At 39.9% G+C, this 27,311-nt stretch overlaps 1 protein-coding gene across 2 annotated transcripts in view; it reads right to left on the minus strand.

Annotated features, from left to right (window-relative positions):
* Neil3 (nei like 3 (E. coli)) overlaps positions 1-27,311 on the minus strand; it is a 52,199-nt gene that overhangs the window by 11,534 nt on the left and 13,354 nt on the right. For both annotated transcript variants that reach the window (XR_870387.1, NM_146208.2), the window contains exons 2-8: positions 25,218-25,342; positions 11,004-11,138; positions 10,315-10,528; positions 8,928-9,002; positions 7,233-7,399; positions 2,551-2,720; positions 699-1,119 (exon numbers count right to left, since the gene is read on the minus strand). Coding sequence is in view for 1 of the 2 variants with exons in the window: in NM_146208.2 (NP_666320.1) it covers positions 699-1,119; positions 2,551-2,720; positions 7,233-7,399; positions 8,928-9,002; positions 10,315-10,528; positions 11,004-11,138; positions 25,218-25,342 (1,307 nt within the window). In the remaining variant the exon portion in view is untranslated. The remainder of the gene's footprint in view (positions 1-698; positions 1,120-2,550; positions 2,721-7,232; positions 7,400-8,927; positions 9,003-10,314; positions 10,529-11,003; positions 11,139-25,217; positions 25,343-27,311) is intronic.

The raw sequence follows: 27,311 nt of genomic DNA on the forward strand, positions 1-27,311 counted from the left end.
TTATTGACAAGCTAGAAATCCCAAGCGGGCATATGACATGCAGGAGAGAACTGGGACCCTCCAGTGTCCTGTGCTGGTAGACTGATGCTAGAAAGGCTGGATGAAGGGAACACAGCTTCAACTGATGACAGGTTTATGGGCTATGACTACCTTGGAAATCAAGGGATATCTTTATATAAGTTATCAACAGATAACTGCTGACTGTGGGTGTTTTAAACAGTTTCCTATATATTTTCAGATATTTTCCAAATATGACATATTGAACAAATGGTTACAACATTTAGGAAAAGAAGAAAAAAAAAAACCTCCTTTTGGAGATGAAGGAAAATCCGTTCCATTTCTTTTCTGTTCAAACATCAATTAGCTAGAGAAAGAAAAGCCAGCAAACTTTTATAATAATTTTTCAGTGCTAATGTTTTTAAAATAATTTAGCTTCCTTAGCAACAGATCAATTTTCTGTTTCCTTAGAAGCTACTGAAATAATTGCCTTACAGATAGTAAAAGTACTAAATTGGATGGTAATGATGAAAGCCTCTAATACTAGAAGGCAGAGACAGGCAGATCTCTGGGAGTTCGAGGCCAGTCTGGTGAACAGTGTTAGAGCCAGGGCAGCCAGGGCTATATAGAGTAACCATGGCTTGAAAAACCAAACAAAAACAATGCAAATACGGTAAAGACCAAAGTTAGAAACAACTTACCTGTTAGAAAGTCCAGAGTTGTAACTTTTAAGTTCTGTTGCAGAAGTGTGAGCTGGTTTGAATTTTTTATGTGCTGAACTAAATAATTTAGACTGGGCACAAACTGTAGGTGATATGTTTACCTTATTGGATGGTTGAGTTATATAGTTTATTCCTTCTTTGGAGGGGTGCTGTGAATCACTAAAACCTATGTCTGTAGGGAGAAACATTTGAGATTCCCCATCTATTGTGTGGTTTGCTCTTTTCTTTCTGGCCAAAGCACTGGATTTATTGCTTAAATCAGTCAAAACAAGGGTCGTATTTCCAAACGCAGTTTTCCTGTTGATCTTTACTTCAGTGTGTGTGTTCTCAAAGTTATTACAAGGGTACTTCACTAAGTTGTTGAAGGCAATGGAATTTTCTCTATTCTTGAGCACTGAATCTGGAAAAAAAAAGAGAGAGAGAGATAAGTAATTTTACATATTCTTAAAAATATAGTATGCTGACTACTTGAAATAGATTTGATTTAAAATTTTAGTTCACTATAGTACACAAATATGTACAAGTACACTGTGAAGCTCACCAGGAAATATTATAGTAAGTTATCTTCAGCTTAGGAAATAAAATATCAACAACCTATAGAAACCAAAAGATTGTGTTAACAAAGATTTATATTTGCTTTTTTAAGAATTACTCAACTAGCAGTTCTGATAATGTTAGGTGAAGCATTAAAAAGTGATATTCCATAAAGTCTCAGGTAGAGACTAATGCATGGAGAGGAATATTTCTATGGACAAAACCAAATGTGAAGTTTACCTAAGAATTTTAGACACTTGACGTTGATGAGAATCGAAGTTTCACAAAAAATTATGCTAGAGTTTAGGAATCAGCACCACAGTATGTTCTATATTACAGGTAAGACATATTATCTTCATATACATAAATAACAACAGTAGGGGTTGAGACACACAAAGGTATTTCCGAATGCTGCAATAGATGTAGATCGCTAAGGCTGTTTTTCCAGCAGCTTCTCCCTTGGGTGACGCTGAAGGAGACACAGTCCCTCCTGCAAAGCTGCTGAATGGGTGCTGCCTGCCTCCCCGGCCCAGGGAACACAACACAATACAGCCACTAACACAATGCAGGGGTCCCTAAGTCAAGAATGAACTTTCCCATCCCTAATTGGGGAAAGAAATAACACTTTGGGCACACAATGGGCGCCACATCAGTGAGATGGCTCTTAATCACAGGTTTCCTCCGAGGTTTTACATTCTCTGAACGCACGAGATTGTGAGCTCTAAAGAGTTATTTTGAAGGATTTCAATGAAATCAGTACAATTGTCTGGGTAAAGATTTTAATAACAAGGGGTAGGAAGGAGAAAGAAGAGAAAAAATTCAGCATTTTTCAATTCCACCTGCAAAGATATTCTTACAGAATTCCTCCCTTTCAATTTATGAAACACTTGGACTGAATAACAAACCGGATAGATGCTGAAATCTGCATAAAACAAAGCTTTATTGAATAATTCATTAGAAACAGTAGAGAACAGATGTGATCATCTCTGTTTGAGATACAAAGGCACACACTGTGTCAGGACAAGCATGTTTTCTCCTCCCGGTCCGTTCTTTTCTCTTTCTTTCTTTCTTTCTTTCTTTCTTTCTTTCTTTCTTTCTTTCTTTCTTTCTTTCTTTCTTTCTACTTTCAACAGACTATCAGCCTAGTTTACATGAAAAGGCTGGCAATTTCTCTAAACCAGAGAAAGACAGCATTTTAGTTGGCTACAGAATATCAAGGTGGAACAAAACATATACCTGACTGTACAGTAAATCCTCTTACAAATTCTATGAACTCAAAATAAAATGTCACTCTTACCCAGAGGCCTTGTGGTCAAGCAAGCATCACAGGCCTTAGCCGAGGGTCTGTTTATGAGAGTACAAACCACACAGGACCACTGCTCTTCAGACTTCCGAGCCACTGAGTCCGTAAAGCAATCCTCTCCCCTAGGAGTCCAGCTGATTTCAGTGTTTCTTGTTGGCAGCTGGCTGCAAAATAATCTTCTAAATCCATCATTTATATTCTTAATACTCTATTTTTACAAGTTCTGGACATTTTAGGAACTATTCTAGAAATGTTGATACCCCAATTTCATGTGTTATTGTTTAAAAGTCATTATTGACACATATGAGGACTATATCACACATCCTACTCGGTGCTGTCAAACTCAGAAATGAACGTTTTACTGTGTTATTTTTTTAAGTACATGCTTAAACACACACACACACACACACACACACACACACACACACACACAACCAAGAGCATCAGCATTAGCTATAACCAGCAGGAAGTATTTTGTAAATAGTTTAAATAGTATTTTCCAAAGCAAAGGTGAAATATTGATTTTTTTCCATTAAATCAGAAAAGAGAAGGTGATGCTTGAGACAAAGCACTGGGACTAAAGCGAAGAAGATGGGACGCCCTGAGAGAGGGTCGGAGTGCATGGGGAGGAGAAAGAAGATGGGACGCCCTGAGAGAGGGTCGGAGTGCATGGGGAGGAGAAAGAAGATGGGACGCCCTGAGAGAGGGTCGGAGTGCATGGGGAGGAGAAAGAAGATGGGACGCCCTGAGAGAGGGTCGGAGTGCATGGGGAGGAGAAAGAAGATGGGACGCCCTGAGAGAGGGTCGGAGTGCATGGGGAGGAGAAGGAGGAAAGGGAAAGGAGCATGGGGTAACTATACTATAACTGCAAAAAAAAAAAAAATGCGGGGGTAAAAGAAAAGGAAATGAGAAAAGCTTTTCCTAACTCCATGTTCCCAGAAAAGAAAATGCTAGAAATTCTAGATTTTTCAATTGTATTTGCTAAGCAAAATACTGATAATCCATAATGATGAAAAAAGATATCTATGTGTTAATTCTCATAAACCCTCTTTTTATCACTATTAGACATGTAGTTATTAGGTTAAAAAACAATAAGCCTGATTGTTAGTGATGGATGTAAATCATTATTCTCCACCTAGAAGCCACTGGCCACTACTGACTGACAAGAGAGTGTGCTCTAACACTATAATGCTTTAGCGTCTCGGGTCACAAGAAGTTAAACAGCGCCATGGTGGTGCCCCAGATTCCAAAGTGTTAACATGGAGGGAGAGAGCTCTTGCAGGAAGCCTACACAGCTTATTTATCTTCAGAGCACAGGTTCTCTGACTCTCAAAGATAGCCTTGCTTTCTGTAAGACCTTGCACCTTGTACACAAACACAGTGGCCCTTACGCCCTGGTTTGTTTAGTAAAATGATGAATAGCACAAGGAAATCTGACAATAAGATACATCTCATTATGATTCTCTGATCTTTACCTTGACTTCTAACATGGTATCTCATATCTGTATGGAACTCTAAACCTAAAGAATTTGTTCATTTGACCTAACTCCTGGCCACCACCACCTGCTCTGAAAGGCATCAGGCTGCACTGGTTCAGCTGAACACAACTTAAATGACCTTCAGATTCGCCATGGGCATGGCAGCCTTTTTATTGTCATTTTCTACTATCCTGAACATAAGAGGATGTAAATCATTTCATGTGTAGGCCTCTGGATGTCTTTTGATGTTGTTGTTCCATTTCTTAATCACACCAGTAATTGATTCTCCCCGGTCTCTGCAAGAATTCACATTTAACATGCTGTAGTAGACTGAAGAGTCACCTTCCAAAGACGCTAGGTCACAATATGAGAGACCTGAAAGTGTTGCTTTATAAAGTTTTTGCAGGTGAGATTGTGTATATGGACCTGGGGAGAACTGTCCTTGTAAGGGGAAAAGAAGGCAGACTTGATATGCATAAAAAAGGAGAAGGTGCTATTAAAAGGGGCAGAAACTGCAGTGATGTTACCACATGTCAGAGAAAGCTGGCAGCCACCAGAGGTCCAAAGAAGCAAGGGATGGATCATGCCCTAGGACCTTCAGAAGGAAGACAGACATGTGAGCACGTTGTGTTGGTTTGAAGATATTACTCAAGCTTCCAGCATCCCAACTTGAGTAAAGATCTTTCTTCTGCTTTATCCTAAAGGGTGGTATAAGCCAGATTGCCATAGAACCCAGATGACAATAATACAAACAAAATCCATGGTCCCCTCGTCTGTAACTCTGCCACTTGGTTTCAGCAAAGGGTATCACCATTTTCTCAGCTTAACAGGACAAAGCTCTAGACTTGATCATAGCATGTCCTGACATCTTACATCCAGTCCATCAACAAATTCTAAGCTGCTTCTAGAGAATTTCCTGCTTCTGACTGTGAGGTGAAAAAGGCCGGATGTGGAAGCAATCAGACCAACTGCCTGCTGGGGCCACAACAGCAGTGCTGGTAATCTGGTTTACCCGCACAGCTTCCAGTTCAGTTCCTGAGGCTCCAGTTTCTCTAGCTTTTCTATAAAGTCTACAAACTACCTCAATACGTATTTGACTATATGATCCCTTTAGTCTGTGTTTCATAGATGACAACTGAGATCAATGGCTCTTCCCCAAAGAAGCTTATTTTATCAATACTACGTTTTCTCTAAGACTTAGTACTTACTAAGTGTTTCTTTAAGTCTTCCAAATACCTTCAAGTCCAGCACTTCAAATATCCGTGCACGTGAAGCCCACAGTAAGAACTGCCTTCTAAACAGCACTAAGTTCTCATTAGCCTGCAATCATCCACACTAAGCTTAGAAAGATGATCTTGTCCATCCTAGACAGCTCTTCTTCCGTCTCCATAGCTCCCTTATCATTGAATCCTGCCCTTTACCACACCTCTACCACTCTGCTTAACCATGTATGTTCCTACTTCCCAGCTGGGCAAATAATAATACATCATAAAAATTATCTTTAAAGACTGTGTAAGACTATAAAAGAGGCAGCGTCACCAAACACAGCAGTAGTATTCTCATATGTAGCTTATGCTTGCTATGTATTAAGAGCTAACAATCAATTATATAGGCACTTAGAAAGGGGATGTGATCACCAAATATTTAAACATTTTGGAAGGATTCATGACAGTTAAGGGAGTTGGGAGATTTTTGTGTGTAGATTTAGATCAGTGTTTTGGGGGCTTCTGAGGCTTTTAAGCTTTCTCTCTCTCTCTCTCTCTCTCTCTCTCTCTCTCTCTCTCTCTCTCTCTCTCTCTCTCTCTCATTGAAAACTAGACTGAAGCCTTGCTAGGTAAGTATGCTACCATGAAGATCTAACCCTAACCCTTGAAATAACTGTAAATTAAAACAAAACAACAAAAAAAATAGTTAATATAAAAAGTGCTCAGATATTGAACAGAAATAGAGAATATATTTATTCACAGACATGTCTAAAATAGGGGAAGTAGTGTTAGTTTTAAAATTTTAGAAATTATATCTGCCTTGTTTTTCAATGTTTGAACGGTTCTGCAACACCTTAAACTGAAAGCCAGCATATAAAACAGAATCGGGGTGGGTTAGAGGAGAGGGATTACAAGCTCCCCAACACTTCTAGTGCATCCCAGCTCACAGTTAAATCGAAATCTCTTTCAGAACTCTGTGAGTCTTTAAAACCTCATTTCTAAAACCCCTTGGAATTCTGTTTCTATGATTAAATGCCATTTACTTGACTACTTGGAAGAAAATGGAAAACTTTAATCTCCAATGCTGCAAAAATAATACAGATGCTGGAAAACACAGAGCATTAATCACGTATTTAATAGGCAAATAGACGGAAGATCTTCAGTGTGCTTGGTACTGTGTTACGTGCACAGAGTCAAATAAAGTAGTTAGAAAAGTAGTCTTGTTATGAAAAATAAAACCAGAAACCCATAAAACAAAAAATAGTTAATTGTCTACTATTTCCTATTATGTGATACTAACAGCTGATGGGAGGAGGATATAAAACTATTTAAAGTTGTGAGCCAGAGTGAGAGTTTCACAGAAACAGAACACTGGGAGAAAAGTGAGTGGATGCGGACACATTTATGAAAATGCAAGTCATGCCTCTGTTTCTCCACAGATACAATGGCCTACCCTCCTCCTCTGGTCTTGCGCAGCTCAGCAAGGCCTACTTCCTTCCTCTTCTCAACCACACCATTTTGTTTCCTCCTACTCAAAAGCAATCGGTCACCTCTGGTCTGCTTCACCTATTCTCAGCGAGCTGAGCATTTTAGGCTTCACCTACAACTACCTTGCTGGTAACTCTCGGCCATTACCCACCTTGGTCCTTCCTGAACAGTCTCCTACCACATCACGCAAAAATCTTCCCCCTTCTATCTCAGCTTTCCCAAAGTCGGTATTTCTAATATTTGGGTTTTGGGGTTTTGCAGCATCCTACAAATTAGATCTGTGACAATTCCTATCAACTTTAAAAGCTAATGATTCTGCTTCTCGTTCTAATGCCTGACTCTTGAGCTGATAACTATATTCACTCATTCATCTGCACTGGTTCTTATGGGTGATTTCAGTTTCAGGGTTCTGTGCTATGTGCAACCGCTAGCCGGTAGTCAGTCCTTCAGATACATGCTCTGCCTATTAGCTGCTAAGAAAGAGAGTCTCAGTCAGACATCTTACCATACTTGAACACATTGAGGGTTTTCTTTCTGACAGTGAGGACAGAAATATGTCATCCTGCTGTTCTCCCCAAAGCGACACACAGTAATTTTGCTGTGGCACTGATCACAGTTAGGACGCTTGTAAACCTTACAGTGTTTAGAAATGGCAGATCCTGCTTTACAGCACTGAAAAAATAAATAAATAAACAAATAAATAGAATTATGATGTTATGCTCAAAACTGTTGTTATAAGAGACAAAGGCATATGAGGATATCAAGTCATCTCCAAAAATGTCAAGAATTTGCACATTGTTCCATATAACTTTCCATATAATATAGTAAAAAGTATTGACAAAATCCAGTAATGTCTATCAAATAAGGTTTGTATGAAATAATAGAGTCATTATGTTTTAACTTATTAGTATTCCAAACTGTTCCCTGCTGTATCCTCTTATCTAAATGATATATAAAAGTTCTATATTTTAAAATGTCTTTTATGCTTTTAAGGCTTCCTTAATTAAACATAATTACATGGTTGCAAGAAAAGGGCTAGATTAGCTTCAAATCTGATTGCTTTTAGAACGAGGAAGCTGCTCTCTCAGATTCAACGGCCAAAAAACTTATTTTTAGGGGATAAAATTTAACGAGAGCATTTTCTTTGTTGGCCTGATAAAGGGCCTTTTTTTTTTTTTTTTTCTTAACTCTAGAGATTTGCTAGAAAGAAAATAAAAACTCAAATACATCCTAACAAAGAAATGTTCTGTTTGGTATCAGCTTCATTTTAAGAGACACTTTCATTTTTCTGCTATAGTTTTATTCTATACACACACTTTTTAAAGCACCGACAAAGACAGTATTTTTGGTTTCCACCAACAGTGTGAAAATTTAAAAGCTCAGAAATAGGACTATATGTGGGCTGAAATTACACAAACAATATATATTAATGTAAGCAAGGTAGTGAAATGCCCAATTTGATGTAGGCAGAATGCACTGTTTTCTATAGTCATTTTTCTCTGGATGGACAAATGGGCACAGGTCATTATAAAATGGCCATTATTACTGAAGGCAGTTCTATCCTGTAAGAGGATCATTAACACTTTAGGTCAATTAGGGAAAACAATTTTAATACCTTCATTTCTGAGCATAGTAAAAATTCTGAACATAGAAAACAGATTGTGGTGGGAAAACAAGATTAGTTATCATCCATCGATTAAAAGATGAAGCACTTTTACGGAGGTCTATAAGAATATTATACTGTTTGCTAACTAACATGTTAATGAGAACTTGTGCCATCCTCAGAACAGCTTTTGTTGGACATATAGAAACATAACTTCATATTACAGATTAAAAAAAAACATATAAAAAGCCTAAAGTTCACATAACTAATGGCAAAATGTAAATGAACCCATCTATTTAAACTGTTTTAAGTCTGTCTAAATGCTTTGTTTTATATATCCAAATACAACAAGAATCAAAGCAAAATACCAACACAACTGTTATTCAACTTGGTGTAACTGTAGCAAAATACATTCAGAGTGAGGCAAGTTGACTCCAAATTTTAAGACACTAATTGTGCCTGCCATTCAGATGTCAGTCTTGCTCCGTGAATCTCTGCACTCTGACCACTAGAGGGCTACACACAGCTTCAGCACCCTGGTAAAGGCACACAAGGAAACCACTGGTATTGCACAAGGTTGTAAATATTTGCTCTTACCCTGTAGAAGAGAATGCTGAAATCCCGAGTCATCTTCACAAGGTGACAGGCCTGTTTGTCTGATAGTTGACACACCTTAGTGGGAAAGCATAGTTTCCTAATTTATTCACGACTATAACCTCACCTGCTAGTTCTCTTAAAGAGAATTAACAAGAGACTTAAAACTCCTGAATATTTTTTTGCTTTCCACTCTCTAGCTCTGATGTTGGGCATCAAAACTAGGGCCTCATACATGCTAAGCAAGCCATCACCCATGCCTTGGATCAGTTCTAAAAAACATACTCCATTTTAAGAAGCTCATTTTAGTTGTTCAAAGTGTCAAAAAGCAGAACCTGTCTTACTCAGGGTTTCTATTCCTGCACAAACATCATGACCAAGAAGCAAGTTGGGGAGGAAAGGGTTTATTCAGCTTACACTTCCCACATTGCTGTTCATCACCAAAGGAAGTCAGGACTGGAACTCAAGCAGGTCTGGAAGCAGGAGCTGATGCAGAGGCCATGGAGGGATGTTTCTTACTGGCTTGCTTCCCCTGGCTTGCTCAGCCTGCTCCCTTATAGAACCCAAGACTACCAGCCCAGAGATGGCACCACCCACAAGGGGACCTCCCCCTTGATCACTAATTGAGAAAATGCCCCACAGCTGGATCCCATGGAGGCGCTTCCCCAACTGAAGCTCCTTTCTCTGTGATAACTCCAGCTGTGTCAAGTTGACACACAAAACCAGCCAGTACACTATCCTAAAATTGTCATTAACTGATTTCTTCTACCACTTAACTACTAGTGATTTGGATTGTATCAAAACCAGGAAGAAACTATTCGCAAAAGACAAAGAGGTATATGTGGACTTATGTAAAAATAATTTCCTTAGTATACTTTATTTTGTAGAAATAGTTGGTATCATTAGAATTGAGTTAGCAGTATGAAATCTGGATAAGAGTCTTCAATGCAGATTTCCTCCCATAGAAACAAATGTACGGATGCTGCCTTTCCAGTGTCTCCTGCCTTAGGACCTTCCTCAGTCCATCACTATTCTCTTAACATTCCTCTACCAATTCTCCCTCCTGGAAAACTAAGAGCACAAGTCTCCCCAGTTGGAATGGTAAAAACAAGACCAAGTCCCCACGTTCTGTTGAGACCCCCAGCACAACTTTATTTCATTTATAGTTCATAACTGTAATTTTGCTAGTTATGAATCATAATATAAATATCTGTATTTAAAGATGGCCTTAGGTAACCCTGTGAGTCATTTGAGCCCTAAAGGGCTCACAACACAGAGGTTGAAACCACTTTCTATAGAGACTATGTTGCTCCAGCACAGATTCCCATTTCAGCATGGATCCTTACAGTTCTTAAAAACAAGTTAGAAACAAATTTTAAAGGATTCATACCTTAACAGCCGGATGAAGACCACTGTCAAAGAGTGCTTCATTTTTGATGATGTTGCCCACGCCAGGCAACACCCTCTGATCCAGCAACACATCACACAGCATCCGATCTCCCTGCTTTTTCACTTCACTCTCTGCTCTTGAGAAACTGAACTTTGGTGAACATATATCCAACTCTTCCATCACTCTGACTCTCTGTTGGCTTTCCACCGAATTTCTATAGAAGGAAGTATCTCAATCGTAAGTCGGCATTATAATTTTGGAACCATTAAATGGGCTTTGATCTAAGTGTAAAGACTTATCTATATTATACAGTATGAGCTTATTTGGGTGAACAATTACAATCCTAGTAACAGTGACATTTTACTGATTATACAGATTTTATTAAGCAACATGTGTGATGTTGTAACCAAACTATGGATCCAGGTTTTACTGTTTAGCACCTAAAGTACTTAGTGCTCCTACCAGACTCTTGCTCTATTAATCTTTATGCTCATTGCTACAATTCCCACATCCATTAGTTCTTCTGTCAACTAACGAAAAACAAACAAACAAACAAACAAAAACAAAAATCAAACAAAATAATTCAATACCAGTTGAAGAACAAGACACAAAAACCAAAACCAAAGCCACCCCCACTCCTTTTCCTGGTATCTCATATTTATTTATTTATTTATTTATTTATTTATTACCTGAGTTCTACTGAAGAGTCATAGAAGCAGATCAAGTCTCTGGTGAGCTGCACCGCCAAGGCTGGAGAAGCCCCAGCTCTGTTCTCACCCTCCCGTGGGTTAATCAAGATGGAGCCTTTCATTCCGAAATGAATCCTGAAACAGAGCCAGCCCATTTTTGAGTAACAGAAGCAGATCATGTGTCATCATTTTATTTTCTTTTTAAAAATGGTAAACAAACCGGTGTTACTCAGAACAGTTACATTTAAAGAGGAAAAATAAAGGTAGCTAAAAACACTGGCTAGAGAAATACTAAGTTTCCAACACTTCGCCCAGAAGACCTACCTGTTTTGTCTGAAGTTGGACAAAATATCTTTGGTCACAGAACAGTTTAGCATCCTTCCATATTTATTTATTCTAAAGCATAAACCTAAAAATTATGGTTTGTTTATGGTTAGTTTATATAGTCTACAAAGCCACTGACATTCAGATTCCTTATTTTAGCTACAGTGAACTGGAAGATTTACCTATTGTAACCTAAGGTTTACAGGCTAATATATGCATCTCTTGCCCACTGTTTGAGCTAAGTATTGAGACATTTTTTCACAGACTCACACACACACACTCATACACATGTACACACTCATGCACATACACACATACATGCAGACATGCATAAACATGAATGCATGCATACATAAGCACACAAACATACACGCACGCAGACACACATATGCACACAGAGAGAGACAGATAGAGACAGAGAGACAGAGACAGAAACAGACAAATGGAAAGAGAGTAAGTAAACAAATCTTGTAGAATTCTTTTCATTTTCAGCTACTTTTATACATATTGGGAAGAAGGTATTTATAAATATTTACAGTTAACTCCAAAGCTACAATAAAGTGATGAAAAATTCATAAGCTTCCATATTTTGTAGAATTGATTAGCCTGTCCAGTTAAAAAGATATGATTTTTGCAAGACCCCTGATGACAATCAAAAATTATTCTCAAAATGAAATACTGTGTTCTGCCATTCCAGTCTGTTTCCTCTTGGCTTTGCTGAGTTAATATATATGGCTCGTCTGGCAGCAAACGTTCCTGCTGTGTGCTCCTACTTCCAAAGAACTGTGTCACAGTTCTACACAAGGTTAACAAGTCTAACTTTTAAATGTGGGTTTTAAACTCTGTGAGCCCCACTATCAATCATAAACGAATTTTACATGCCCTGTAGTTCTTGACGGGAAAAATGTGTGCCTGTAAGTACTTCATAATTTAGCTTATGGAGGTTCAGCCCCAGTGAAAGGTGTACAACTGTCATGCCCAGAAGCCATCATAGCTAAAATCTTTGCAGCTGTATGGCTCATAAAGTGGATTCTAAATCACTCTCTATAACGAAACCACATCCACATCCAAAACCTCAAAGGTCACGACCCAAGTAAAACGAAGGAGCAGCCCCAGTAAGAACTACAAACAAAGCAAGCACAACTTTGTCTTGGAAATACATTCAATTTAGGGGCAAAATGCATAAAAAACCAAACCAAACCAAACAAACAAACAAAAAAAAAAAACCAAAAAAACCCAACGACTTTATCTCATCTTGATTTGTATTTATAATATTAAATGGCTAATTGTGACTGAACTCCAAATAAGTGCCATGTGTATTATTATTACCTTTTAGAGTAAGAATATATTGGCATCATGAAACTCTTTGAGGCACAGAGGCATCCAGGGCATTCTAACAATTGACTCTGATGTTTTAGGCTCTATATATCAAGCTCATGAGCCTATACTACCACAAGAAAACAGATTTCAAGAGAAAGACACCACAAAAACAAACAAACAAACAAACAAACAAAATAGATGAGGAGAAAAGAGCTAATTTTTTGAGGAAAGTTTTAAATACCAAGTGTTGGGTAGTGCGACTGCTTGTAATCCCTGAAGTTTTGAGAGTGGGCTTAGGTACGCATGGAGGACAAACACACGGAGGAATCGGGTATGAAAAGGGATGTTCATGCCAGGAGACTGAAACATGCTGCCTTTCCAATCACAGCAGAATCCTTATGAATGGCTGCCTGCTTCGGGAATGCTTTTTTAACACGAAGCAGAAGTATTGGCAGGTGTGGCTGAGGGGAAGGGGCATCAGGAGACCTCTGCCCAAGCAATACGTTTAGCTCTGACTTACAAAGTGTAAAAGCCTGAGACCGGATAGGAAAGCTTCCTCTTGCCACCAGGTGCTGACTAAAGCGCACCAGCTGTTGAGAGTGAGGCCAAACCAAAGTTATCTTTCCTTGGAGATAAACCAGGGAGGCAAGACTGGCATAGGATCCTGCAATGCTTCAAAGAACCTGTTCCTTCAGGAAGAAGAGGAACATCTGGAACACAAAAAAATCCTACAGAAGCCATGGGGAGAGACTGTGACCCTGAAACGTTGCAACCCTGTGGTCTACTCAAAGGCCTGTTCAAAAGGCACTAGAAACTTGCCTCCATTGTTCTGTCAGAAGTCATGGGTAACAAGAAACATTTGTCGGAGGAAGTGTGAAGACTCCCTCTGTGATGTGGACTTGCGGTGGGAACCTGACAAAGGAGCCGAAAAAGGAAAAACTATCACCCATGCAGCGGCAGTAAGAGATGGAGTTCTCTTTCCTTAACGTTCAAAGTTAATATTAATGCTTAAAATATTTGCATAATGGTAGACAAGTTTGCGAGACATTTTAAAACCCAGAACACAATACTAGAATAGAGAATGATAGGGCCAGGTGTGGTAGTGCACGCTTTTAATCCTAGCACTCTGGAGGCAGAGAGAGGGAGATCTCTGTGAGTTCAAAGCCACAGTGAGTTCCAGACCACCCAGGGCTAAGATGTGAGACTGGTCGCAAGAAAACAAAACAAAACAAAACAAAACAAAACAAAACAAAGCATACAGCAACAGCTAGACCAAAGAATAAAACAACTCACCCACCCTCAAAAGAACAGGAAGAAGGGTGCATAAAAGTCACCCCACAGACAGGCAAGAGCAGCCAGGAAGCAAGTCTTGCAGATATGGAGGGAAACTAAGTGCAAGCCCACTGACCCGCCCAACCTCAGCACTGCTGCCAGAGGGGGCGCTGTGATGGGCCGTGAAGCAGCCGACCATCCCTGGAAGTGACCAGAATCAGAATGTTTGCTGATCCTGCTGGCACGTGCGGATGTGCTGGTCTGCATGAAATAAGCCAATTACTGTGTATACTGCAGGCCGTGGTGATGTTCTAGTTCATTATGGAGTTGAACCCCAAACTGTGGCATATTCTGGGGAAGGAATTCTGCCTTTATCTCTGAGCTATATCTCAATCTTTTCTTATTTTTTAGACAAAGATCCCACTGAATTGTTCCGGCTTCTCCTGGGACTTTTGATTCCCCCTGGCTCTGCCTCTTGAGTTATTAGGATCATGTATATCCACCACCAGGCCCAGTTATGACAATGTTTCTATTTCTAAATCATGTACAATAAGCCAGTCGAGGCGGTGCAATCAAAGCCTAGTGAGTAGGGGGATGGAGGCAGGAGGGTCAGACATTCAAGGCCATCCTATACTACAAAGCATCCTATACTTGAAGCCAGCCAGTGATTTTTGATATCCAAAACCAAAAAAAAAAAAAAAAAAAAAAAAACCAAACAAACAAACAAAAAAAAACACCCATAGATACATTGTTAATTAAATGTGCACTTTTATGTATTTATTAAATGATCCAAAATATAACTTAGATTTGGAAAAAAAAAAAAAACAGTGAAAATGTTTGTGTCAGGCTCGGGATGTAAAAGACGGAGGGCTTTCCTACCACATGGAAGTCCCCAGTCCAACCCTGAGACTGAAATATTGCATCCTTCAGGGAAGCTCCTTAAGGTAAATAATTCAAAATAGATTCCTGAAGTCCCTGACACTGACCAGATGAACTAGGCTCCTCCCTGCCAGAGTGAACAGTAAAAGCTGAGAATCTCTCTTGGAGAGGCAAAGCCAGGCTGAAGAGAAGACTCAGAGACAAGACCAGCTGCCTGCAAGAAGCAGAGAGCAGCGGAGCTGCCCTGGAAAAGGTTTCCACCAACTGAGGTACTTGGAAAGGACACTCTTCAACCTGCTGAGCTGTCTGCAGGCTGTGCAGTGAGCTCCAGGTACCCAGCTTTGGTGAGGTGTCATCCAGGCTGGGGTGGACTTTGGTGATGCAGCTGTCTTTCAGGACAGTGAGGCTTGCCCCTCTAGTTTGAATGAAGACTGGTTCAACATATAAGAGGAAGTGGAGGAGAGGGCAGTGAGGCTTGCCCCTCACACACCCACCCAGGTTATTGGAGGACGAGAAGGCCTTCACAAATGCTTAGATCTTACCGAAGACTGAAAAGGCCCCATGGCCACCAGGGGACAGGGCATGGCTACTTCCAGCCCTCTCATAGACCTCAGCCATAACACCGATCACTTTTTAGCATCAGCCTCTGACACCTGCCTGAACGTCTTAGCCTCCTTGGGTTTTTGGTTTTTTTTTTTTTGGGGGGGGGGGGTGTCTCCTTGTGGTGCCAGCACAATGCAACTCAAAATAGACTTCATTAATTCCCTGGGAAGCATTTGACTGCACCTACACCAATTGGTAGTACTTGGCCACCACTGTGCTGAAGGGAACTGGGTAGACTGAGTCGTGGCGGCCACAGTGGGCCTGCAGTAACACACTCCACCCCTAAGGAAGGGAGAATTGTCTACATGAACTCAACTGCCACATTTATTACCTTTAATCATTAACTGTGGTCCCTCATGGCTGGCCCAGCCCAGGCTAGGTGGCTCTCTTCTGTTTACTTCGATTCAGGAGCCCCTCTTCATTTACCACTATTAACTCATGGCCAGAGCTCTCTGTCCAGTTCTTCCATACCTCTCCTGACTATTTTCCACAAAGAATTCTTTTAATTTTTTTATTTTTGTTTCCCTTTTTTCTTTGATTTTGTTTGGTTTCGTTTCTGTATTCTTGCGACCGACCATTTATTCTTTTTGTTGTTTACAGAGCAAACGTGAAAGACTGACATAGACCTCAGGGTCATACACAGATCTCGTTTTAGCGCATGACAGGGCCTTGTAGACCTCAGATAGCAGCTTGAATTTTCCAGTGTCCCTTCTGTTTGGCAGGTTCTTGTTGGGGTGCAAGTGCAAAGCCAGCCTGCGATACACTTCATTAATTTCTTTGAAGGAAGCATTTGACCTCACAATGGTAATAGTTTGCCATTGTGGCGTAGGAGACTCCTGGACTGAGGCAGGAATGTGGAGCTCGGTGTTACTGACAGACAGAGGTCCCCAGGGTCTCCACTGATGGAGCCTACACTGATAACACAAAGGACTCTTTCATAGTTACAGCCTATTTCACAGCCTGCAGCTACTGCTTAGCCCTGAGTAGCATCCCCATGTTGATAGGAGGTAGGGAGAGAGGAGAGCTGCATCACCCCAGGATCCCCTGGGGAGTCCCAGGGTTAGCAGCTGCGCAGAGGCTTCTACTCTCACCACCAAGAAACCCCACCCCAGCCATTCTCGTTCTACCAATAATTGAGCTACCTACCCCCTTTTTACCATTAGACTTAGTTTCCCTAGCTTTTTGAGCACAATATGAGGAGTCCAGGAATGGAGTGGGAGGTTGCAGACACGCTTACTGACTGCCAAGGACCATCCCACTGAATCTCAAGGCAGCCTTCAGTCCTCTAGGAAAGGACCTGGAATGGAGGGGCCTCCTCAGCCGTAAGCACCAAAAGGATGGCTCCTTGCTCGATGGCCTCTCAGGGGACCCTGTACCTCCCTCATGTTGTCCTTACAGCATATCTTCAAGGAGCTGGAGTTCTGAAGTTTTTAAAACAATAAGAAGCCACACCCAACAAACAACTACTAGCAGATTCACTCAGTTCCACAACTCTACAGACTCTACAGAAAAGCTGTGACCATTGCTAAGTTTAAGTACTTATGTAAGGCTATTCCAGGAATAACAAAATGACAAGTAAGATTATATATATATATACATATTGTACTGGCTAGTTTTGTGTCAACTTGACACAGCTGGAGTTATCACAGAGAAAGGAGCTTCAGTTGGGGAAATGCCTCCATGAGATCTAACTGTAAGGCATTTTCTCAATTAGTGATCAAGGGGGAAAGGCCCCTTGTGGGTGGGACCATCTCTGGGCTGGTAGTCTTGGGTTCTATAAGAGAGCAGGCTAGGCAAGCCAGTAAAAAACATCCCTCCATGGCCTCTGCATCAGCTCCTGCTTCCTGACCTGCTTGAGTTCCAGTCCTGACTTCCTTGATGATGAACAGCAGTATGGAAGTGTAAGCCAAATAAATCCTCTCCTCCCCAACTTGCTTCTTGGTCATGATGTTTGTGCAGGAATAGAAACCCTGACTAAGACAAATTGGTACCAGCATAGTGGGGTATTCCTGTGACAACCTGACCATGTTTTGAGGAGGACTGTGGAAGGACTTTGGAACTTTGGGCTTGAAGATCCATTCATTGTTAAGAGCTCTATCAGATGTTGTGTAGGAGCTTGGAAGATAATGTTGAGAACAGTGCAGAAGATGGAGGTCTGGTTTGTGAAATTTCAGAGGGAAAATTAAAGACTCTTTTCTGGGCCATTGTTGTTTTGATTATGAAGATTCTGTGGTTCTGGTTAGCTGGGGCTGAAGAATCAGCTGTGATTAACAAGATACCAGAACTACTAAAGCAAAAACTTGGCATTATTGGGACTATTGATGCTGGTTAGCTGGAGCTAAGAAATTAGCGGTGATTAAGAAGAGACCAGCATCATTGAGGTGACATCTTCTGGGAAGTGTTTTCTGAGAGCACAGTGGCTGTGTTCCAGATATAGCCAAAGTTGTACCTTGTGCTGTGGCTGGACTTGGTAATGTGTAAGGGTCACCCAGGTGGACCTGGTTTTGAAGGCATGCAGGAGTTGAGCAGAGCAGCTGAGGCTTGGCACTGTGAGAGGCCGTGGAAGGCCATTGGTGAAAGTGCAGCCTCAGTTGCAATTGATGGCCCAGGACTGAAGGGGTCATGCAGTGTTTTGGAGATGCCAGTACCATGAGATGACCACCAAGAGCAGCAGCAGCAGCAGCAGTGGAGTACAGGCAGCTGGAGCCTAGAGGATGAAGCATGTGCTACAAAGGGCATGGCTGGAGAAGTGACCCAAGCCCTTGGAGGAGCCCAGAAGATCGTGAGTTGGATCCCAGACATTGGATGGTTGGAGATTGACTTTTGCTTTTGATTGTGACTGTGCCCTGATATTTTCCCTCTTGAAGGAAGAAACTGTTTTAGTGGAGCCCACAGTTAAGAGACTTTTAATTGTAAAAAGACTTTGGATTTTAAAAGAGATGGATATTTTTAAGAATATGTAAAGACTGTGGGACTTTTAAAGTTATTTAGATCTTGGGGATGAATAAGATTGTAAGGGTTAAGGCTTACTAGTGATGGTTTTGTGTGTCAAGTTGACAAGGGGTCAATTGTACTGGCTAGTTTTGTGTCAACTTGACACAGCTGGAGTTATCACAGAGAAAGGAGCTTCAGTTGGGGAAATGCCTCCATGAGATCTAACTGTAAGGCATTTTCTCAATTAGTGATCAAGGGAGAAAGGCCCCTTGTGGGTGGGACCATCTCTGGGCTGGTAGTCTTGGGTTCTATAAGAGAGCAGGCTAGGCAAGCCAGTAAAAAACATCCCTCCATGGCCTCTGCATCAGCTCCTGCTTCCTGACCTGCTTGAGTTCCAGTCCTGACTTCCTTGGTGATGAACAGCAATATGGAAGTGTAAGCCGAATAAACCCTTTCCTCCCCAACTTGCTTCTTGGTCATGATGTTTGTGCAGGAATAGAAACCCTGACTAAGACACACACACACACACACACACACACACACACACACACACATATATATATATATATATATATATATATATATATATATGAGAATGATAAAGATATATATATATAAGATAAACAAATAATAGAACATCAACTGAAACAGGTGATAGAAAACTAATTTTAATAAAAATATGATACTTAAAATGCTAATCATAGTAATTTTACATTGTACAATTGATATTGATGATTGATATATTAAGAGATGTAGTACTAAGACTCATGAAGAGATGAAAACTTTTTAACTGATATAACTAAAAATATGAGAGATATGTTCTTCAAGGAACAGATTAACAAATGCACTAGTAAATGAACTTAAACATAGACTGTCAGAAATGAAATAAAGTGAAAGATATTGATTTAAACACATTTAAAAAAATCTATCTGCTGTTGTTTTCCATGGCTACTGTACTTTCTTCCAGCAAAGACAAATATTACTGGCCATTTATTCCATATGTGAGACAGACAGACAGAGAGACAGACCTCTCTTTACACTGTGCGACTGCTGGGTTGGATTCTCATGGCTTTCTTTATTTGTTTCCTTTATTATCCTATTGATTTTCAATACATACTTTTGGTAAGTTTAGAAATCTCAGTTGAGAGGTTTATTGTCCTGGCAATTTAGCGGCTTCCCTGCTGTCTCTGTCTTGCAGAGTTTCTGATGAAAAGCCCAACGTACTTTTCAACTTTGTTTCTATATACGTCTCTTTCAATCTAGTTGTTTCCAGGATTTGTCTTCATCTGTGCTTCTTAGCACAATGACTAGGCATGGGTAAGGGATATTTATTTGTTTTCATTTGAGGTTCTTTGAACTTCTACCATATCAGGTTTGCTAAGGAAAATTCTCAGCCATTTAACTCTATAAAAAAAAAATGTCTGTTTTTCTTTGGGTTGCAGTTACAAATATTTGCTTTAGACCATCTGACTTATCCCAAACCTTTATTCAATCTGTATAACTCTTCTCTGACTTGGCTAATTTCTGTGTCGTTGTGATTAGAAACCCTGACAAAACAATCCAAGAAAGAAAAAGGGTTTGTCTTAAATCAAAGGTCAAGGCAGTATACATATATATTCCTAACATGGATTTATATATCTATATCTATATCTATATCTATATATATCCCTACTGGTGTAGTATATATCCCTTTCAAGGCAGTATATATCCCTACCAAGGTACTAAATATTCATATATAGGCAGTATATACTTTTATAGAGGATCTAGGGATATATATATATATATATATATATATATATATCCCTATAGAGGCAGTCAGGGCTTGAAGAGTCTCGCCATATTGCCTCTTCTATAAGGAAGAAGAAAGCCATTTGTATTCTGTTCAACTACATTCCCCCTTTTATGCAGCCCAGGACACAAGTTGCTCTTCTTTGGGCTGAGTTTTCATACTTCCAATAACTTCATCAAGATAATCACTTACAGGCACACCTAGAGGCTAATCTAATCTAGACAACATTCCCAGGGATGCCCAGAGGCTTATCTTCTAGATGATTCCTGATCCTGTAAATTGATAGTCAATTGATAGTCCTATTGATTTTTATTTTTTTTATGTTATCTGTTTTGCCTTTTCCTTTCTTTGAAGGCCTCCAAACACAGTAAGTGAGTTAATAGTGTATCAATACAAATCTATATAAAAATCAGACAGGACAGAAAAATTAGCAATTCATTGGAAGGCAGTATTATCCTAATACCAGAATTAAACAGAAGTATATATGAATATAAAACTTTAGGCCAGCATCTCTCATGAAAACAAATAAAAACATTCTCAATAAAAGAAATGTAGCAATATGCAGAAAAGATAAACTATCACAATGAAGTAGGGCGTTTGATAAGATTATGACAAGAATTGGTCCCTATAATTATAATTCACCATGTATATGAAATGCAAAAAAAAAAGGAGAAGAAAGAAAAAAGAAAAAGAAAAAAAAAGAGTATCAGCCCTAAGTGTTCCCCAAAACATTCTTTTCTATTCCCATCTCAAGGGGGCAATGAAAGACCTGAACATACAGATAAGGGCTCTCTGGAGGGCCACAGTAAAGTAGTGTCATCTAGAACAAATTCTATTACTTAGAAAAGACCTGGTTCAGAATTTGTGCTGAGTCAGCTAGTTTTTGGACCACTGGGTGTAGAAGTGCAAGGGAAGGTGAGCCAAAGTCCCTCTTCTCCTGGCATTAACTGAGGAGCGTAAGGGAGCATTATGGAAGGAGCAAGTACTTTTGGTCCAGCCCACAGCTGACGACATTACTGTTACTGCAGCATCACTGCAGCGGGATGCTGAAGAGAGGACCAGGAATTCTGGGGAGGTCCCTCGAGTGACACATGTGCTTCTCGTCCATCAGGTCAGCAATGGGCATGTGCAGTGCTGTAGAGTAGCCATGCTCAACCTTCTACCTGTTCCCTTCCTTGTTAGTAGCCTTCAATAAACTTTTTTTTTTTTAGCTCCCAAGCCACCTTGCTTTGCTTGATCCTGTCTGCCAGCAAACTAGCCCCACTGCACAAGTACAACTATATTGTAGATGTTGTATGCCATACAAACAAGAAAGGGAGTACTTGGTACAAGGAAAAAGATAAAAATAAAACAAACAGCAAAGAGAGTAAGGGCACGTTATCTCACAGTCTACTCAATATCACACTGGTTTCCTAGGTAGAAAAAAGAAAATATGTTTAGGAAGGAAGAAATGAAAGTGCCGAAGTTCATAGATGCTATACCTGTTTACATAGATTGTCTATCTCAAAACAACACACCCTATATACACACCAAAATATGCAAATAAGAGAGCTATAATAATTGAGGTCAGCAAAGTTGCAGGACACAAGGCCAAGACACAGTCATACACTTTACTAGAGATGAACTGAAAATTCAAATTTTGGAAAAACAACCCTTTACAAATTTTGGAAAAACAACCCTAATGATATACAGATTCATTGTAAGCTCTATCAAACCCTCAAGTATCCTTAGTCAGAATTTTGTAGCAGTCAGAAAGCTGAGCCTAAAATTTGGAAAACCATAAAAAAAAATAAAAGAACAAAAATAATCTCGAAGCTTCCTATAACATACACATTCAAGCTTCCTACAATATGCATATATAAATTCAAGACAGAGCTACCATATTATGGAGGAGACCATACCCAAATACACATCATGTGCTACCAAATAAACTTCCCTAGTGCCAGGAATTGACTACATCCTTTGAGTCATTGGGAAAACTCATCCCATAGGTCCCTCCCTCAGACATTACAGGCTATCAGCAAACTTGAGAGTAAGAACCTGTTACTGGAGATAGCACCACGTACTTAGGGCACAGAATATGAAATCCCAGCTGGTACTCAACTGGAAGCTTCACCCCTACTGGCCAGAGTACTGGAAGCTGTTATGCACATAATGGGAGGGGGAAAGTAACTGTGAATCTTACCCAGCTATGATCCCTGTGAACTGCAAAAATGATCAGCCTGTAAGATACGTCCACCGGAGCAAGAGTGGCAGAAATGTTTCAGGAGAATATATATTTTATTTAAGACCTACTCTACGAGACAGAACCCATCCCTGACATTGTGAATGAAGACAAACACCTAAGACTAGAGACAAAATAGGTAATGGGCCTTAGAGGAAACCTACTACTACTATTTTGTTCAATGAAGATAGAAATAAAATGTCTCTTGGTGATATGCTGCAGTACCTATAGAGGAATGTGTCACTCAACACTAATCAGAGCTTCCTTCTTAGAGATGGTAACACAGAGGCCTACAACTAGACACAAACAGAGAGTGAGAGACGGTAGAGTGCCCAGCTCTAGAAGGGATGCCTTCATCCTATCCTTCAGCTCAAGGCTCAGGGGTCTATGGGGAGGTGGAGGACAGAACAACTGTAAGAACCAGAGCTGGTAGATGACGTCAAGGATGCAGTGAGTTCTGCACACGGCAGGACAGATCCACATATGAATGGTCAGAGGAGAAAGTCCTACCCTTAGCAAAGCAGCTGTTCCCCACTGATGACTTCCGGGGAAGATCTTCAATGAGCTATGAATGGACACAGCAAGCAGACTTCAGGCAGACCCCATGCTTAGGCATCGCTGGGCAATACAAATTCAACTCTATTTTTGGTTTGTTTGTTTGTTTGTTTGTAGAAAAAGAACATGAAATTTACTAGGTAGAGAGGGTGGGAGGGTCTAGAAGCACTTGGAGGAAGGAAAAGAATACAATCAAAATATACTGTAAGACATTCTCAAAGGATAATAAAATAGATAAAATGAATAAAGCAGGATGACTCATCTACCATATCTGTAACTTACTTTAAAACTACTTTAAGAAACTTGTATTATTGATGAAAATGGATATCTGGATCCATTAAAGAATATGGTGAGCTCAGAAATATACATATGAGGTAAACTTTTCTCAGTAACATTGAAAAGAAATGCACGAGAGAAACGGTAATCAGCATAAGAGGTGTCAGGACAATCGGCTATAAACAGGGAGGAAATCCCATACAAACAGAAAGCTCTAAACCTCTTGTGCGGCACTCTACTCAGACTTAACTCAGAGTGGATCAGTAGCCTACACATACTAAGATAGTAAGCACACACCAATAGAATGTAACAAGTGACTTTGTAGTAGGGAACATTTTAAAGTGTTTATAAAACTTTTGATCCAAAGAAGAAAACAAATTAATTTAGAAGTCATTAGTACTAAAAATAGTTGATCTTCAAAAGAAACAATAAAAAAAAAGAGTCAAGACACAGAACTATGTTAGGAGTGCACTTTTTAAAATTAAAATCATATTGTAATATGGGGCTCTGCTGAGGTTGTGTCAGTAAATACAGATTCCAACAGCTGTCTGCTAGTGACCTTGAATTGTTACACAGAAGAGTCATTAGGGCTGCAGGAAATTCAAAGTAAGCAAGCCAGTGAATTTTTTTTCCTACCCATATATTGAGATAGGTACTCTCTAGGGATGCCACTAGTTCACGTAGCTTGAAGATCTGATTGCCCTTGTTTAGAACTTCATGGAACACTTACTGACAGCCCTTCACTGAAAAATGACTCCCTCCTTATCAGTGTGGTGGAGGGAACATTTGATAAAAAGCCTCCCTCTCATCCTACCAAAATAAATCTACACTTAACACCAAGAATCAATAACATATCAATGTTTTCAACTATCATCCATGGATTCCACTGTGTACAACTCTCTCCAGTGCTAAGTGTTTTCAACCACATCAATCTGCCGAGGTAATAATGTACCTGGCAATTCATCATTACTGCATGAACCAGCGGACATATGCTGATGTTATCAATTCCACACTAAAGAAAACCATGAAGTGACAACGTGGCCCAAGGACAGAAGAAGCTGCTGACAAGTAAAAGAACACCTCAAAGGAGAAGCAATTACAGAAACCTGCAGTACTCCAAAGATGCAGTCGATGAGATGCAATAAATAACAACCAGAGAGCCATGTCCCCTCTGTGAGTGTTTCTCACCTTCCCTCAGTTAGAAGTGCAGGGTCCAGGAACAACTCTTTCCTTTTCAGGTGATAAGTGGTCACAGTCATAAAGGAACACCAAACAAGATTCCAGGAAGCAAACTCACATTCACTGCTTGCAAAATGTGATGCTAACTCTAAAACCACACAGTGATTTGACAGACATAGGAAACCACAGACCTATTTCATTTACTTGAAAAAGTTAAATAGGTGTCATATAAGTCTAATGTTATCAAAGCAATCAAGGCCATACACACACACACACACACACACACACACACACACACACACACACACACATGGAGAGAGAGTTTGTCTTTGCCAATATAGTATCTACATATTCCCATAAGAACCCTAAGATATGGATGACTTAGTGTATCTGTCGGAAGTTTGTGAATTCTTTAAGTTCCCAAATTCCATGCAGAGCTTCAGACAAAGAAAGAAGACAGAAAAATACAAAAATCTAGAGATGAACTAAAAATAAACTAGAGTCTGTCACAAATGCAAAATAACTTAGTTAACGAAAGTAGTTAACCTTTGCTGAAAATCAACAACAGACGTGACACTGGGGGACCAGAGGAGGCCCGCTGGCCTACTTACTCATGGTGTTCTTTAAGAGACATAAATAGAAAGGCCTACAAGTCATAGGCACGGTACACACATTACAGTGCATTCTTCTGGTGCTTATTTCTTTCCATAATAGAATCCCAAGTCTTTCATATTGGAGCGCTCTTAACTCTGGAACACTTTTTACATGATTAGATGTGAAACCTGGAAAACTGTTAGCAAACCCTTCCACCCACATCAACACATGGAGCAGCATGGTGCACTGGACAGTTTTATCTTACCGTAAAGCTCTGGGGCCAAAGTACATAAACAGCTCCTTCCCTAAGGTTTCCACGCCACTGTAAACATATCCATTAAACAGTCTCAAGAGTTTCCAGCCAGAATCCTTAGCATTCATTGGAGCAGCCTAGTAGAAAATAGATACATATTTAACACACATACAAACTCACATATACAAACTCTAAACTCAATTACAATGCAATTCTTAAATCCAGTTCTATGACTCCTCGACCAGGTTCATTCGCAAAAGAAAAATGACCTCTAACAAGTCAAATAATACAATCATCTATTTACATATATTTTGTCCGACTGCTATGCAGTCACCGGAAAGGAGCATGGCCATTTTTTAATTGAAAAATAAAAGTCACTGTAAATAATTGAGATGACCCTTTCCAAGACTATATTATGTATGTGTGCACGCATGAAAGTACAGGAAAGCCATGAGAATTGTAAAGCTAACAGCTAAGACTATAAAGCCTTCTACTTGTGAAACTATAGAGAATCAAGTTCCTTGAAAGGGTGTTCAGATTGGAATGCTAAAACTGATGGCTAAATTATGAAAACAGAAACTTTAACACTACTGGTGAAGGTTTAGGCAAGTAAAGAATAGATAAGTCCAAAACCCACAATAAAAGAGAGAGAGAGACGGCAAAGCCAGCTTGCGGCACATGAACATTTAGGAAAGCTAATGAGTAATACCTCCTCTTCCAATGGTTTGTGGAAGATGAGAATTAGTCTGGCATCCAGAGTAGGGAGTCTAATTCAAGATCTGTCCCATAATGTTAATATTATGAACACAATGTTAACACAAAAAAAAAGGAAATTCACTTTCTCCTCAGCCTTCCCAAACCAAACAATATAGTTAGAATCGCAACTCCCGTAATCATAAAGTGAAACATAAATACAAAATACAGATTCTTTGTGGGGGAAGGTAAGGAAGGGGGTTTGCTTTAGACACTGATAATGTTTGTTTTCTTAAACTTGGCAGTATGTATAGAGTTCCTTATATCATGCTTTATTGTTTAGAAATGATTCATAGGCATCATTTAATGAACTCAAAATAAAATAAAAATATTAAACACACACACACACACACACACACACACACACACACACACACACACACACACACATTGAGATAGGCTCCCAGCACCTAAAAACGAACTCATAACTAATCAATTCTAGAGGATCCTATACTTTTTTTCTGTTCTGTGTGAGCATATGACACACACAAGGTGCATATTCATAACATAGGTAAGACACTCATACATAGAAAATAAAAATAAATGCATTTTTACAAACGATAAAACAGGCACAGATGAAAACCACACATTTTAAAGACTTTTAATGTTCTTTTTAGTGTGGGTGGAGTGGTGGTGGGGTGGGGTGGTGGTCAAGGCCAAAGAGATTATTGATCCTTTGGAGCTAGAATTATACACGTTTACACATTGATTAGGCACCCGGTGTGGGTACTGAAATCATACTCAGGTCCCTGTAAGAGCAGTAAAGTGTTCTTCATTGTGAGGGCTTCTCTCCAAGCCCTAATCTATAGGTTTTGAATTTTTGAAATTGTATTTATGCCCATCTATATGAGTTTAGACACGTGCAGATTCACTATTGCATACAAATGCACTGAGGTCAGAAGAGGGCCTCTGGTATCCTTTCCCTCATTCTGTCTGCTTTTCCTCTGAGTCAAGAGTCTTTCCCTGAACCCAAGGCTTGAGTTTGTTCAGCTAGGTTGGGAACCAGCAAACCCCAAAGATGTCCCTGTCTTTGCCTCCTCATGGCTGGCCTGCAGGCACTTGAAGGGACGCTCAACCAGGTGGGTGCTGAGATCTCAGTTTCGGTCCTCCTCGTTTTGCACCAAATGCTCTAAACAGCTCTAGCTCCGTCTTTCTGAACCACAACTACACACACACACACACACACACACACATATACACATACACACTACACATTAGTATACCTTAACTTTTAATCTTGGATAATCTCTCATTCCCTTCTAATTTCCTTTTCTTTCTTCTCAAAGGGCTAATGGTTGTTCAGAAGACTTTGAATAGCAGGGAAAAACATCTCTTGTCTTCAGTTTCAGGTGA

This window comes from Mus musculus, chromosome 8 (assembly GCF_000001635.26).
Source record: "Mus musculus strain C57BL/6J chromosome 8, GRCm38.p6 C57BL/6J".
Lineage (NCBI taxonomy): Eukaryota > Metazoa > Chordata > Mammalia > Rodentia > Muridae > Mus > Mus musculus.